We start from the raw sequence: 16,595 nt of genomic DNA, 5'->3' as shown, positions 1-16,595 counted from the left end.
ACGGTATTGTGGTTATCACAAAGCTTGTTCCTGTGAACCCGTTGTTTCTGTCTTTAACAGAACTTAAGTGGAGTGAGCCATTTTTCTTGAACATAAATAAAATAGAGATGTGTATAGGGGCTGGCAGGGAAGGGAGAGCCCAACTATGGGGTCTCTAGGAACAATTCTAGTATACAAATTCTGTGACTTTATGTTTCTGCATGTGGGGGGATTTTTGCTCATTTTTTCTTTTCCCAACTTATTAGTTAAAAATTTTTAAACTTACAGAATAATTGAGAGAATAGTATAATGAACACCCACATACCCTATATTTTAAGTTAACAGTTGTTAATATTTTGCCATATTTATTTTTATCTCTCTGTACATTTGTGTATTGGTTTTATGTATTTATTTACTTATTTATTTAAGATTTTATTTGTCAGAGAGAGAGAGGGAGAGAGTGCTTGTGCACAAGCAGGGGGAGCGGCAAGCAGAGGGAGAAGAAGCAGGCTTCCTGCTGAGCAAGGAGCCTGATGCGGGACTTGATCCCAGGACCCAGGGATCATGACCTGAGCAAAGGCAGAGGTTTAACTGACTGAGCCACTCAGGCATCCCTGTGTATTGGTTTTAAATCTTCAATTTCTGCTCTCCCTTTGGTGTTGTGTTCCAACAGTTCTCTTCTACAGAGTATAGCATAGTCAGTCATTACTGAGGCTGTAGTATGCTGGGTAAAGTTAGAGCTTTTATAATCTTTCTGATTAATTGATACCTTTTCTTGAACAGGATGAACTTACTGCTGTGAATGTAAAGCAAGGCTTCAACAATCAGCCAGCTTTTACTGGAGATGAACATGGCTCAGCCAGAAATATTGTAATTAACCCATCAAAGGTAATGCAAATTGTCTATTTCCTAAAACTTCTGAAAAAGTGTGTGACACCCTGAAAAGTGTGTGTGAATGTTGATAAATTAGTGTTATTTAAAACCACAATCCATATTCAGAATTCCCCAGAATATCTTGTATAAGGTCCTGCCCTAGGACCCAATCAGGGATCATGCATTGCATTTGGGTGTACAGTTTCTTTCATCTATTGTAATCCAGCACAGTACACAGTACTGCTCTCCGCCTTTGCCCATGTTGTTATTTTTGGGGGGGGGGGCGGTTTAGAGCTGCTGTCCAGTTATGTCTTTTTTTTTTTTTTTTTAAGATTTTATTTATTTGAGAGAGGGAGAGAGTTAAGAGAGCACAAGTGGGGCAAGGAGCAGAGGGAGAGGGAGAAGCAGGCTCCCTGCTAAGCAGGGAGCCTGATGTGGGGCTTGATCCCAGGACCCTGGGATCATGACCCAAGCTGAAGGCAGATGCTCAACTGACTGAGGGACCCAGGTGTCCCCAGTTATTTTCTTATATTCTAGTCCTACATTCTAGATTTTTCCGATTGTTTTTTCATGACAAGGTTCAGGTTAAATATTTTTGGCAAGAAGACCACATTGCATATCAGAAGACATGCAGTGCCAGTTTGCCCTGTTATTGGTTATACTACGTTTGATGATCGAAGGTGGTGTCTGCTGTCACTTTACATTGTAAAAGTAGTTATCTTTTCCTTGTAGTAGTCCCTGTAGGGTGATACTTTGAGACCAAATGGATATGCTATTCTTCAATACGATTTTATCTTGTGATTGTATCATCAATTGATAATGCTTGCTGAATGAGTTATTTTGCTGGTGGTTGCAAAATGCTGGTTTTCCAGTTGTCATTTCTCATACATTTATTAGATGGCATTCTTTTGTAAAAGGACACCCCATTTTAAAATTTATTTTATTTTTTATTATTTTATTGTTTTAAGTAGGCTCCACGCCCAGTGTGGGGCTTGAACTCACCACCGTGAGATTAAGGGTTGCATGCTTTACCGACTGAGCCATCCAGATACCCCAAACAAGTCCATTTTTCTTTTTTTAAAGTAATCTCCACACCCAGTGTGGGACTTGAGCTCAGGACCCTGAGATCAAGAGTTGGATGCTCCACCTACTGAGCCAGCCAGGTGCCCTGATATCCCATTTTTTAGTATCACTTTGAACTCCAGGACTCTTTAAAATTTGATGTGTCATCTTTTCTCTTTTTGATGTTTAAATTGTCTCTCACTTGGCCAGGGGGCGCCTTTAACCTATTTCTTGGGTGCTTTTGACATCTCCATCATTCTTGAGCACTTCCTCACTTTTGATACAATAACATATTCAGATTCATGTTTTTTCTGTGCCCCAGCCCAGATCCGGATGCTTGGCATGCTCATTGCTACTAGAGTATCATAACTTCTAGGTACTTTCAGTGGACAGAGATGGGAAACAACATAGAGATTTGTTTCTTCTCTTCTCTCCTTTTTCTTCTTTCCTCGCATCCATCTGCCAGTTCTTACCCAATACTACAGGGTTTTTCCTCTTTTCTGTTCCATCTTTTTATCTCATTTCTCCCAAAGTGAGAACCCTGGCTTGTAGTAAATTCAATATATTTATTTATTTACTCTTTTTTAAAATACACATTAAAAAGTTCCAGAATAAACTATAGTAATGCTACTCCAACAACAAAATTACTATGGAAAATTTATAATTTTCCTATTATACTTTTTGTCCTTAGACTAATTTTCATTAAAGGTATATAGTCAGAATGTTGTGTTAAAATTTTTCTTAAATTAAATCTTTCTCTTTGTGGTTATGTTAATAATATATAGGTAGAATTATTTGCTTGTTATATTCTTTTAAGGTTTGATCTTTCTCATCCTTCTTGAGTTATTTTTATTTTCTGAATATTGAAGTATTTTTATTAAATTGAAAGCATTATACAAATGAAATCAAACATACAAATATACTTCCTTCCCCTTCCCCAGAGCTAACCGTTGTCAGGGATTTGTGTATCATTTAAGATCTGTGTGTGCACATGTACACATAAACAACAAATGTACTTGATAATTTGCTAATCAACTGAAATATGTAAACAATGTGAAAGGAAACAGCATTTTCTACAGATAACCCCATAACCAAACCAATGTTTTTAGTTTTGTCTTTTTCCAGTCTTCGTATACTTTTTTTTTTTTTTTTTAAAGAGTTTATTTATTTGACAGAGAGAGACACAGCGAGAGAGGGAACACCAGCAGGGGGAGTGGGAGAGGGAGAAGCAGGCTGCCTGCCAAGCAGGGAGCCCGATGCGAGCCTGACGCGAGGCTCGATCCCAGGACCCTGAGACCACGACCCGAGCAGAAGGCAGACGCCCGAAGACTGAGCCACCCAGGCACCCCTTTTTTTTTTCTTTTTTAAAGATTTTTTATTTATTTGACAGAGACACAGTGAGAAAGGGAACACAAACAGGGAGTGGGAGAGGGAGAAGCAGGCTTCCCTCAGAGCAGGGAGCCTGATGTGGAGCTCAATCCCAGGACCCTGGGATCATGACCTGAGCCGAAGGTAGACGCTTAACGACTGAGCCACCCAGGCGCCCCCCAGTCTTTGTATACTTTTTAACATCACAACCACAATTACATACATGTTGTAATTGGTTTTCTTTTTTTAAATTGTGGTAAAATATACGTAACATAAAATTTACCATTTTACCATTTTTATTTTTATTTTATTTTACTTATTGGAGCCTAACACAGGACTTGAACTCATGACCCTGAGATGAGACCTGAGCTGAGATCAAGAGTCAGATGCTGAACTGACTGAGCCACCCAGGTGCCGCTTAACATTTTTAAAATGTACAGTTCTTTGGCATTTAATGCATTCACATTGGTGTGTAACCGTCACCACCATCTTCAGAACTTGTCTTACTTTAAAAAAAAAAAAACAAAAACACATAACATTATTTTGAGTGCACTTTTCCTTGAGGCTGAAGTATTCATATTAATAATTATTAATGGACAGATAACATTTCATCATTTACATGCTATAATGACCTGAAACTGCTAGTATATAATAATTAGCCTGTTGCCAATTTCTTATGGTTATTTATGAAGAGGCTGTAGTCGTATTTGAACATACAGCATTTGTTCTTTTGGATAAATTTCCAGAAGCATATTTACTTGGGTAGAAGTTGTCTTAGTCTGTTTGGGCCTCCATAACAAAATACCACAAACTGGATGGCTTAAACAACAGGAATTTAATTTTCTGAGAAACAATTTATTTTCTCATAGTCGAGGAGGCTGGTAGTCCAAGATCAAGGTGTCAGTAGGTCTGGTTTCTTCTGAGGGCTCTCTCCTTGGCTTGCACAAGGCTGGCCTCTCACCCTGTCCTCACACAGTCTTTTCTCTATGTGCCTGTATTCTGTGTTTCTTCTTACAAGGACACCAGTCCATTGGATTAAGCCCCGCCCTTATGACCTCATTTGACCTCTTTAAAGGCCTTGTCTCCAAATACAGTCACACTGGGGATTAAGGCTTCAACATCCGAATTTTGGGGAACACAATTCAGCCCATAACAGAAAGTATGAATGCTGTGTGTCTCTTGATGTGAACTGCCAAGTTATTCTGTTATATCAAGTTTTATGTCAATTTAAATAACTGAATAAATGGAAATAACACCCATTACAGCTTCTGCTTTTGCCAACCCTTCCTGTGAGATTTACTCAAGGATTCAAACCTTCTGAAGGGAATTTGAGCTTATAAATATGGAATACATGAACTATAGTGTAGTCTCTAAACTTTTTTCCATTTTCTTATAAAATGAATTACTTTCGAAATAGCTTTGGATGGATGGAAACAAATGTTATTTATTTATTAAATATTTTATTTATTTATTTGACAGAGACACAGTGAGAGAGGGAACACAAGCAGGGGGAGTGGGAGAGGGAGAAGCAGGCTTCCCTTGGAGTAGGGAGCCCGATGTGGGGCTCGATCCCAGGACCCCGGGATCATGACCTGAGCCAAAGGCAGACGCTTAATGACTGAGCCACCCCAGGCACCCCTGGAAACAAGTTTTAAGTTAAACTTCTTCTCTCCTACCTTGTCTGAGGGAGTGCACATTGGTCTGAAGCTTATGGAGGGCAATTTAACAGTGCTGATTAAAATTACAGAAGTGTGCAATCTGAATTCTGGAAATTTATGTGAAATCTGTAGTTGTACATGTATGAGATAACAAATAGGAGAGGTTATTCATTTTAATGTGATTTTTAATAGCAGAAGTTTGGGGAAAACACTCCAAATGTCTGTTAACAAGGGCTTGATTATATATAAATGTGGTGCACCCACCCAGTACATCATTTGTGAAAGTGAAAAGAGATTTTCCATGTACAGATGTGGAAGGCTCTCAGACATTTACTAAATGTACACAAAGAGGGGCGCCTGGGTGGCTCAGTTGGTTAAGCGACTGCCTTCGGCTCAGGTCATGATCCTGGAGTCCCGGGATCGAGTCCCGCATCGGGCTCCCTGCTCGGCAGGGAGTCTGCTTCTCCCTCAGACCCTCCCCCCTCTCCTGCTCTCTCTCTCTCAAATAAATAAATAAATAAAATCTTTAAATGTACACAAAGAGGTATACATGTAAAAAAGAGAAAGTAATATATTCGTGTTTGTTCATGCATATTCACCTAAAGAAACCCTCGGAAGACCTAAGAAACTAACCAACGTAGTTACTTGGAGGTAGTCTTTGGGACTTGGGAATGAGGCTCTTTACTTTTTTAGGTTTGGAATAATGTGAGTATAAAATTAAGTGCATGGTCATGTTTTGATTCCCCCCCTGCCTTCTCTCTTTTAGGGAATTTTGACTTAGTTTCCAGTCTGCAGTGGTTCCCGAGGTTTGTTAGGATGTAAAACGGCACATACAGTCACATGTTCCATTGTTATTAAATACAAAAATTATAATTGTAAAACAGATGGCTGACGAGTTTTTTAAAAAATTTTTATACCTTTGTTTATTATGATTAAAATACTCCTACGTAATTGCAAATAAGAGGCCTTTTAAATTTAAACAATCAATGTAAGTAGGGGTTTTAAGTTCTTGGTATAAAGACCAAATATTGATTGAGAAATTTAAAATTAAACAATTTGCTGTTGGCTGCTTGTTCCTAAACAACTGGTTTTGCTAAATTTTTGCATTTATTTCCCGTTTAAACATTCTGCAAACATTTGCTTAAAAAAAAAACACACCATGAAGTTTAAAAAAAAAAAAGTAAAGCTCAGATCTTTTTCCTAATTACTCTAATTTTTTATTATCATATTAACGCACCAAAATAGACTTTTTTTAATTGTCCATAAATCACAAGGGTCAAGGAATGCCAGTTCACATTAAGTAAAAGTGTACCAGCTTTTCACCCTGGTAGATAAACTTGACTAATTGCTAACAACTGTGTTCCAACCTACGAAATAATTGTTTATTGACTCATGAGCATTAACTAAGGTGGTGATTCTTATTTTGCTTCACCAGGGTAGGTATTTTATTTTAATCGTGGTTGCCACTGTCGGCTAACCTCACCTGTTGTTTGTATCATATTATTAAATAATTCCCAGGGAATGGAATAGGGTTCTTGGCAATTCCAACAAGTTTTCTGTGGATTCACTTAAGTTTTAGGTATTTATCCCTTTCCTTCTTGTGCCTTTCTTCCTCTTTTGTCCTCTTAGTTTGGTTAATACGAAAATGCCACAGTTGTTCACAGGAACTCCCTTTGCTACATATTCCATTCAGAGCAGGTAACACTAGCTTTCTCTTGAAACGCTTGTACTCTTGAAATTGGCAGCCCAGTTAAAAATGTTGAATACTTAATTTAATTGAAACTTTTGTAATTTTCCATTTAAATAATTTTTTCTAGACTCCTTTTTTTGAAAAGCACTGTGAATACAGAATTTTCCTTTCCAAAAATATATGCTATTAAGATGAAACCAGAAAAAGAATGATTACTGTGTGATTACTAGACTTTCTGCTCTTGCGTGCAACACCTCTCAGGAAACATATTCTCTCCAAATGTGTATGTAATCTGAAAAAGAAGTACAGCTGAAGAGTAAAGCAGAACCCATTCTCTTGAAATTTATTCAGGATGTAATTAATTTCATCTTCTCAGACATTTTCAAAGGCTCTTCTTTTTTCCTTGAACCACTTGTTAATAGTGGAACAAAAGTGCTGTGGGAGTTTTTGCATTATGTTAGTATAAGGAAATCACAACTCTTGGCTTCAAGGACTTAAATTGCCATTTATTTTCTGATGGGCTGCTTGAAGATATTCTCCTAAAACAAAAATAAAATACTGATATACATTACTAACATACATACTGCCTTCAAACTTTTTCTTTTTTTCTCTTGTTTCCACAGATTGGAGCTTATTTCAGCAGCATATTAGCTGAGAAACTAAAGCTTAACACTTTCCAGGACACCGGAAAGAAGAAACCACAAGTTAATGCTAAAGATAATTATTGGCTGGTTACTGCTCGATCCCAGAGTGCAATTCATAGTTGGTTCTCTGACTTAGCAGGAAATAAACCACTTGCTATTTTGGCAAAAAAGGTATTAAGTGTTTCTTACATTGTTTTAATTATGGTCTTCTAGAAATCACGATGTTTGAGCTAAGGTTCAGGTATGTATTTCTTTCCCCCTGTTCTTTCCAAAACGCAAAGCTTCATTGGCAGGTACACTGTTATCAGGTGTGTGCTGCACATAACGCTGTTTCTCCCTTTTTTTGGATGGCATGTGGTTCCTAGCACATCTTGACCTAAACATTCCACACAGGAAGCAGTTTATGTGGACTTTATTTTTTAAGATTTTATTTGAGAGAGAGTGAGCAAGTGAGCGAGAGAGCAAGTACAAGCTGGGGGAGGGAGAGGGAGCAGCAGGGAGCCCGATGCGGGGCTCGATCCCAGGACCCCCAGGATCATGACCTGAGCCGAAGGCAGACGCTTAAACCGACTGAGCCACCCAGGCGCCCCTATGTGGACTTCAGGTAGACGCGTTTTTTAAATCGAGAGTGGGCAATAAGACTTCGTTTATTTCCATTATATTTTTAGTTTTCTTAGGCCAGGATGTCCAAAATGTGTCATTTGGAAATTCTTGCTTTGATGTTACTTTCTTGTCTTGAAAAGTACCAATCCAAATGCTTTAAGCTAAGTCTCCTTCCTAACAAGTAAGATAGCAATTCTGGGTGTGCTTGAAAAACTTCTTTGAAAAAGTTTTAGAACAAAATGGGCAGGTGTATTTATAGCTTCCAGTGATCTCTGTCTTGCACACCTTTGAAATCATCCCACATGTCTTTCTCATCCGGCCTGAAACCCTTTAGTCTTTAGGGTGTCCATCTTCTGTTCTTGATAGTGTTATTAACTAGTGTGGTGCAGGCCTGGTTTAAAGGAGAACTCCTTTTTGTGTTTGTTTTCTAAAGCAACTCTCTGAAAATAGCCTGTAGCTCCCGTTGGCTTTCTTTTGCCCTAGTGCCGCCATAATATTGTGTTGCCTTGTGATTGAAGGCACCTGGAATCCTTGAAAAGCACAACAATCAGCATAATCGCCTCTTGCTACTCAGGTTGTACCTGTCTCAACACAGGCTGAACCGTGTAGCATTTCTTTCCTGGTAGTGGACATTTACCACGTGGGCCCATGATCACCTGCACATTGTATCTGAAGGCCCCATAAATCAAAGGGCATCCTTTGATATTTCATGGCTTTCTAATCTAACCAATAGTTCCTGCCCTCTATGTTTATTGGGACCTTCAGTTCCCATGTAGCCATCCTGACATCTTTCTTTTTAGGTTTTCCTTTTTTTAAAATAAGCTTTTAGAATCCCTTTTTTGGATATTTCCTGAAAGCAGATACTGACGAGGAATTGATGCCCTTGCTTTAGGGGTGAAGTGGTTGCTCATCTTTGAGGAGGGAGATGAATCACAGTGCAGTGTATTGGCCATTGTTCTTCTCTTTATTAGGAGCTGTCTCTGGCCAAGTCAGGTGTCCCTCAGGCAAGCCCTGACATGAATTCTGTGCAAAGTTAAACTTTTTTTCTTTTTCTTTTCTTTTTTTTGGTAACACCATTGACTGTGCCTTGAAGTAGTCATTTCTTGGGCATTTGAAGAGTCCCTCCCCTCTCTGCTCCGCTCCTCAGCATATCATATTCTTGAGATGGCAAAAGCTCTTTTGGATCTGGGTAAAAGATTGCGTTCTCTGCCATGTTCTTCATATTAGAAAGTTCAAATACTTCTTTAATTTCTGGTATTTATCTATGAGATGGCTTAATGCAGAGGGCCTTAATTTTCCTGCTAAAATCTTGAGTCCTCTTCCAACTCTGTTCTAGAGTTCAGAATAGTTTCCTGTATGGGATAGGTCAAGTTTCTGGGCCTGGTTTTCCATTATTTTACAACTCCACAGCACTCCCAAGTATTCAGCCACAGAGAGGTCAATAATGGCCTGTAAAGGGCCTTTTAACTCAATCACGGTCATTGGTAGATTTGGAAAAATAGACTTATAGGCTCTAGGGATATTCTTCTGGCTCTTGACCAGTTCACTAGGTATGACATGTTCACTTCAGGTGATGTTGATTACTGTGGTCTCGGGAATTTCCTTTTGCCTCTACTTCTGCTTGGTGAACACAGAGTATTGACAGTGACGTTCATCCAAGGGGAAAGGCACTACAAGGTGATAAAGCCCTTTTGTGGATGAAAAACCATCACATGCTAAGTGTCTTAGTTTTCTTTTATTACTTAGATGCAGCTCTAGCTTGGTTTAGAAACAAAACAGCTGGGTGCCTGGGTGGCTCAGTCGTTAAGCGTCTTCGGCTCAGGTCATGATCCCAGGGTCCTGGGATCGAGCCCCGCATCGGGCTTCCTGCTCCGCCGGAATCCTGCTTCTGCTTGTGTTCCCCTCTCGCGGTCTCTCTCTCTGTCAAATAAATAAAAATAAAATCTTAAAAAAAAAAAAACAGCTGTCCAGTGATTGCCTAGGTTCAGTTACAAGTTAAAGTTAGATGGTTTCTTTGCTGAAAATGGGATCTGTGACTGTAAGGAAGTCCTACTTCAGTCACTATAAACATAATTTCCTTCCCGAGCTGGTCCAAACTATAAATTTGATAACCGTCAATATGTGTCTTCTTCCTTAATTAAATAGCCTTCTTCACATAAGTTCTTCTGAATTTTAAATCCCTTGATTTGAGCAAACCATGTCTTATGGGGTTCGGGGGCAATGAGCTGGAGGTATGCCTTAGCTTGTTAATGGTAAGACCTGTGGCTTGGTTTTGTTTGCTATTTCATCTGAACATTTCACATGTTCAAGTTTTTATTTTTCTCCTGTCAGTTGTTCAAAAGAAATCCTTTGGGCATCTATAAAAGATGCTATTAGTAATGTTTCTTTGGAGATGCTACGTTTACTTTTTTGCATTTGCCTGTTTTTTAGGCCTTGATCTAGTACTCTTTTGGTTCATCTGAATGAGCGTCAACCTGACCCTGACAACTAAAATTTGACTCTCTCATACTAGTGTTCTAGTGAAAAGCAGCATCTCAGTTCTTGCACTGAATATATAAGCCTGAGCTTTTCTTGTCCCTGGCTTCAGTGATAGTCTGTAAACCCAGAGTCTTGTGCTCCATGAAAGACGTGCCTTGTAAACAAAATTTTCAGGAAATTTTCTTGTTAAAATGTATCACTGTGGTCTGCAGAGAGGAAGCCTTATAGCTTTGGCCTATGTGACTTTCATCTCCCTTTTAGGTATGTTTGTGCAGCATAGCTGCCTCTGTCATGGGGGTTATGTTTAAAGTCAGCACCCAAGGCAGGAATTGTACGTGACCAAAAGTCTATTGAGTTGCCCATGAAAGACAGTGTATGGACAGCTGCATCTCAGTGTGCAACCAGGCAGCTTTTCCTTCAGCATTGGGGCAGCTTGAATGTTTCTTTGGTAAGAACCAGGTGAAATAGCTTGTTTTAAAGGGCTGTGTACAAAACCCACTTCTCTTTTAATTCTGGGATCACACTTGGGTCCAGGCCTGTGAATAGTCAAATTTGCAACATACAAACGATACAAAATATCCACTGTCTAAAGGAGGATTTGACTAAGAAAAATGCCATGCTGTAACAATCAGCTGATTGGAAGTCTTTTGATATCCAATGCAAAATCAAGCTAGGGTGTGGCACATAGAGACCAGGGCTCTTGATAGCCATGGTGGTAGTGTCCAGGATCCTTTTAGGAGAGGGTCAAATGCCTGGTTTGAAACAGACTTTGGCTGGCACCTAGAAATTTTTGGAATTGGTAACGTAATAAAAACTGTTCTAGTTTTGATACATGTAATTCTTTTAGCCTTCTGACCACTCTGCGGGGTGGACAGGGTTGGGTTGGTATTACTACATTCATAAATGAAGAGCCTGGGAGTAATGGGTTTAGCTGTACAGGCTGGGGGCCGGCCAGGACCAGAGCACAGAGGTGGTAGAGGGGAGTGGTGGGTGCTCACTGCTCCCATCCTGTGCATCATGGCCAACGTACTCTGTCCACTGTTGTACTCTACATTCGTAAACTGAATAGATCATATATAGATGACTGGCCTGTGCCAAGGATATTTACAAGGAATTGTAGAAGAGTGGGTTAACTCTTTGAAACATTCAGTGGTACATTGGGATACTAATTTGCAAATAGTACACCTTCCTGGTCTGGAAGAAATAATGAACTGCCTCAAGTGCCTACTTTGAACCAGTGAATTAATTAACCAGCTATTTCTAGCTTAGTGTTTATTAGGCAGATTCACTGAGCCATCATTTTAGCCCCTATTTTAAATTTTGGGCTAAAGGCACTTTAGAAGCTTTCTAGAAATTATTATAAATGTTACAGCCAGAGAGCTTTATATAAAAAAGTGTTCTTTGATAAAATTTGGAGTGGGGACAGTTTTTCACTTGGTCATCCCTTCCAATTTTGATATAAACTCCTTGGAGTACTGTCATGAAATTATTTTCCCTATTTTGTTGATATGATGAGTGGCTTTCAGCATCTGAGAATTTGAAAGTAATTTGTTTTTTATAAATAAGAGAGCACAACTGATAAAACTGTTGTCAGTGTGCTAAACATAGTTTTGATTCTTTTAATGAAAATTTGCTTAAAGTTTTTGGTTTTTAAGCTGAATGTATGTATTTGAAAATCCATCAAGGATATACTTTCTTAAAGGCAGCAGGGACTGAGTGTCTTTCTTTTGCTTTCCCTTTCTTTAGGGTTGACCTCATGATGAAAATAATACGTGATTTTTATAAATATGTTATTTCTTTTTAGGTTCCAATCCTTAGTAAAAAAGAAGATGTTTTTGCATATTTAGCTAAATATTCAGTGCCAATGGTTCGAGCAACGTGGCTGATCAAGATGACCTGTGCCTATTATTCTGCTATTTCTGAAGCTAAAATTAAGAAACGTCAGGCTACTGATCCTAATTTGGGTAAGTGAGACAGTACAATACATTTTATATTTCATCATTCATTGTACAAGGCATTCTTGCCTGCATGCTCTAGCCATAGCCCGGCGAGGTGAGTACCGAGGAGGTCCATGGGAGGCTAAAAGTGACTCATGGCACGCACGCAGATGGATCCTTGTCCACGCAGGCCCCAAATCCTGATTTCATCAGCAAATCATATTGCTGTTACCTCCAGAGTATGTCCTGCATCTAAACACTTCTCACTGCCATAGCTGCTGAAATGTTGGTTCATGCCACTGTCCTCTCGGCTGGCGACAGTGGTGGCCTCCTAACTGGTCTCCCTGTTCTTTCCCTCCTTACATTGTAGGCTCCAAACTGCCATGCTGATCACTAAGCCTGAATCCGATCACATCGTGTCCCTCTTGATAACCTGTCAATAGTTTCCTACTACAATTAGGATAAAGATCCAGATTCTTTCCTGTGGCCACCAAGGCCATCCATGCCTTGCTCTCTCTTTCTGTGATGTTCTGGCCACATTGCCTTCCTCCCCCCGCTCTGACATGCCACGCTCCTTCCTTTCTCAAGGCTTCTGCATTTCTTCCCTGTACTTGGGCTGTTCATCTCTATGGTATTCCCACATCTCCTCTTCTCAGAGCCTTTGGCTCGAGGGCCATTTCCTCAGGAGGTTTTCTCCAGCCACCTACCTAAATAATATTCCTCTTTCCCCCACTTCCGCCCATTTATATTCTCAGGTATTCTTATTTTATTCACAGCATGTTTCACTATCTGAAATTACCTTTAAAAAGTGCTGTGTCTCTTATCCCTCCCTCCCACATGCACTGGCCCATGATCATGGTAGGTATTTGTTGAAAGAACTGAAGGTAAACTGGTTTTAGTCCGTCTTCACTCTTTTGGTGGCTAGACAGTGACTCCTTGAGGTGGTGCTAAAACATGCTTAATAAAAGACTGGATTCTCCATTAGAAATATGCACAGAGAATTACACGTAAAGATGTCCACTTAAAGATTAGGTTTACAAATAATTCCTTATGAAGTGGAAGCGTGCTTATGATTTCATAAGGGAGACCCCAGCTACAAAGCTCTGAGAAGCAGGGCAGAAAGTGCAAATGTCCTCAGATGCCAGGCAGCGTCCTAAATAAGTGAGTCAGGCTGTGAGGTGGCTGGGAGTGGTAGGTGGTCCTGGCGAACTGGACAGTGGAGCCCACTCTAAAAGCATGGCAAGTTAATCAAAACAAAACTGAAAACATGGCCGGATTCCATGGCTGCCACCTTTTGAGTTCAGGTTTGCTAAAACAAAGGTGAACTGTCCTTCAAAACAAAACAAAACTGTATTGTGTATGTATTTAAATGTATAGGGAAAAGTATCTACAAAGTGAACAGTGGTTATCTCTGAGTGCTGTTTTGGTAGCAGTCTTGTTAACTCTATACTTCAGATTGTTTTCACCAGCTAATTTTTTCATAGGGGGAGACGAAAGAAATGCCCCCTTTTTAAATCACAGAAGCTCTACATTCTTACTAGAATATTTGCAGATAGTGTCAAAGTAGATACAATAAATGGTCAAGTTTCTCTTTGCTCTTCTTCTTAATTTCCTTTTTGAACTTCTCTTCATACACAAAAACACGTATATGTGATTCATATATATATATATATATACATATGTATATGGAGAGAGAGAGCGCGTGCGTGTGCGTGCCCATGCCTCGAGAGCGCAAGAGAGCAAGCATGGGCGAGAGAGCGAGAGCGTTTATCAATACTTCTCTCCAGAGTCTGGATATCTAGTTGCTTACACTAGCTACTCTACTTTGATGACTAATGGGCATCATCTGAAACCTAGTATATACAACCAAAGTCTTGATTTCTCACCATCCCTAACCTTGCTCCTTCTTTCTTCTGTCTTCTTACTAAATGTTGTATGTAGTCCCTGGGAGGATAAGGGTAGAAGCCCTATTGTCATTCTGGCTTTATATCTTTCTCTCAAAATTCTACGTTCAGCCCCTCAGCAATCCTGTCAGCTTTACTTTGAAAATCGAATCCCAGTCCGAGAAGGTCTTCCTCCTCCCACTGCTGCTAGTCCTCTGGTTTGAACCACCACCTCCACCTTTGCCCATGTTGTTGGACTGGCCTCTAGCTGAGCTTGTTTTTCTTCTTCTCTAATGACAGCCTTCTGCTCTGTGGCCAGCATGCTCTTGCTAGAACCTAACTCATGCCACACTCTTATGCTCAGAATCCTCACCTGGCAGCCACTCCTCGCTCAGGTGTGCCCCTCCACCAGCACGAGCAGTCGGCACACACGGCGGCCTCTCCTTCCAGCCTTGAGACATCCATGTGGCCTGCCGCCTCCACGCACCGCATGTTAGCTCAGATGGCACTTACTACGAGAAGCCTTCTCAGATCACTCCAGCCAGAATGTCCTCTCTGTCGCTCTGTCGTCTTGTCCTGCCTTATTTTTCTTCATAACTCTTAGTATGATATAAGAGTAAGATATAACCTACCATGTTATATCTTAATTTATTGGTTACTTAATGTACACTCACTCCCGACTATAACATTTCTCTGTGAGAAACTTTGTCAGATTTGTTCCGTACTAAATCTCCTAGGAGAGTACCTGGCATACAGAGGTGCTCAGTAATTTTTAAGATAAATGAATGAGGCCTGAAGCGTGTGTGTATTTGTCCCAGTTCATAATCCTTGAAACTTGTAGCATCACAACTATATAGACTACGCCTCCTTTTCTTAGGTTCTTTTCATGGTTTTGTAACTTGTTCTGTCAGTGTTTTCCTTGATGTTCAGTTTAATCTGATTTTAACTGTTATAAGAAAGGGGAGAAGGTGATCATACAGGAATGATTCTGCCCAGTGAAATATAATTTTAGGACAAAAAGAAGTCTGATAGACCCTCATCATTTGCAAAGAACATGTAGGTAGAATTTTTAGGAATCTGAGATAGGACTGTATCACCAGAACCATATGATTTCCTCTACCAAATGGAAGGAAGCCTAGCTCCAGTTTTTAGCTTAGAACATCAGAGACTTCCTGCATTCATTATTTTTACCATTAATTTTTTTACTAGTGTAACCAGTTGGTTGGGAGGGGGATTATTTTCTACTTTTCCCCCAGAGCTAAAATTTTTATTATTTGCACACCCATAACAGATGGTTGATTAAGTTCACCTACTAGCTGTGTTTTCTCTTCTTTCATAAGACACATAACACAGGTGAATCTGTTTTTTGACTGTTTATAGAGTATTACAACTCATTGGTCTTTATGATTATCCATGTGTTTTTTTCTTTTTCTTTCTTTTTTTTTTTTTTATAAATAAGAGAGAGCACAACTGGGGGGTGGAGTGGGTACAGAGGGGGAGAGAGAATACTAAGCAGGCTCCATAACCAGTGTGGAGCCCCAACACAGGGCTTGATTCCATGACCCTGAGATCATGACCTGAGCTGAAAGCAAGAGTTGGTCGCTTAACTGACTGAGCCACCCAAGTGCCTCTATTCATGTGTATTTCTTTCTTTTTTTTTTTTTTTTTAAGATTTTATTTATTTGACAGAGAGAGACACAGTGAGAGGGAACACAGGGGGAATAGGAGAGGGAGAAGCAGGCTTCCCGCTGAGCAGGGAGCCCGATGCAGGGCTTGATCCCAGGACCCTGAGATCATGACCTGAGCCGAAGGCAGATGCCTAATGACGGAGCCACCCAGGCACCCCATTCATATGTATTTCTAAGTGTGAATGTCAAATCCATGAAGATCAAGTGCCTGATATACCATTTTTCATGGTAGAGTATAAAAACTTTGACCTAAAAAATGCTTAAAGCTAAAAATAAAAATATTTTTAAAAATGCATGAATTTTGGGACTTGACCCCCTAACCTCTTAGGTCTAGCAAATCAGAAGGAGCTTGGGCTTTACTCATCCCAGCTCTGCTACTAAGTGACTGTTAACTTAAAGCAGAATCCTTAGTCTCTCCAAACAGCAGTCTTCTCAACCTTGATCCATTCCAATCCATGTTGCCTTTAATTTCATGTCTTTTTAGTCTTCTTTTAATCAAGAACAGTTCTTCGGCCTTTTTTTTTTTCCTTGATATTTTTAGAGGGGATAGACCAGCTATTTTGTAAGATATCCCTTGCTTTGCATTTGTTCATTTCCTCATGACTAGATTCAGGTTATGTACTTTTGGTAGGAATGCCATGGAAGCGATGCTGTAAGCCTCTCAGGACATCATATTACGTTGTCCCAATACTGGTGGTGATAACTTTGATCTTTTGGGTAAGGTGGTGCCTC

General features: G+C 39.8%; 1 protein-coding gene across 1 annotated transcript in view; it reads left to right on the top strand.

The window, feature by feature from the left end:
• Window positions 1-16,595, top strand: part of MED12L (mediator complex subunit 12L) — a 322,651-nt gene that overhangs the window by 31,932 nt on the left and 274,124 nt on the right. The window contains exons 2-4 of the mRNA XM_021685957.1: window positions 763-867; window positions 7,254-7,445; window positions 12,160-12,319. Of these exons, the coding sequence (XP_021541632.1) occupies window positions 763-867; window positions 7,254-7,445; window positions 12,160-12,319 (457 nt within the window). The remainder of the gene's footprint in view (window positions 1-762; window positions 868-7,253; window positions 7,446-12,159; window positions 12,320-16,595) is intronic.

Source organism: Neomonachus schauinslandi, chromosome 1 (genome assembly GCF_002201575.2).
Source record: "Neomonachus schauinslandi chromosome 1, ASM220157v2, whole genome shotgun sequence".
In the NCBI taxonomy this organism is placed as follows: Eukaryota; Metazoa; Chordata; class Mammalia; order Carnivora; family Phocidae; genus Neomonachus; species Neomonachus schauinslandi.
Note: the sequence above shows the minus strand (reverse complement) of the source record. Positions and strands in the feature narration are given on the sequence as shown.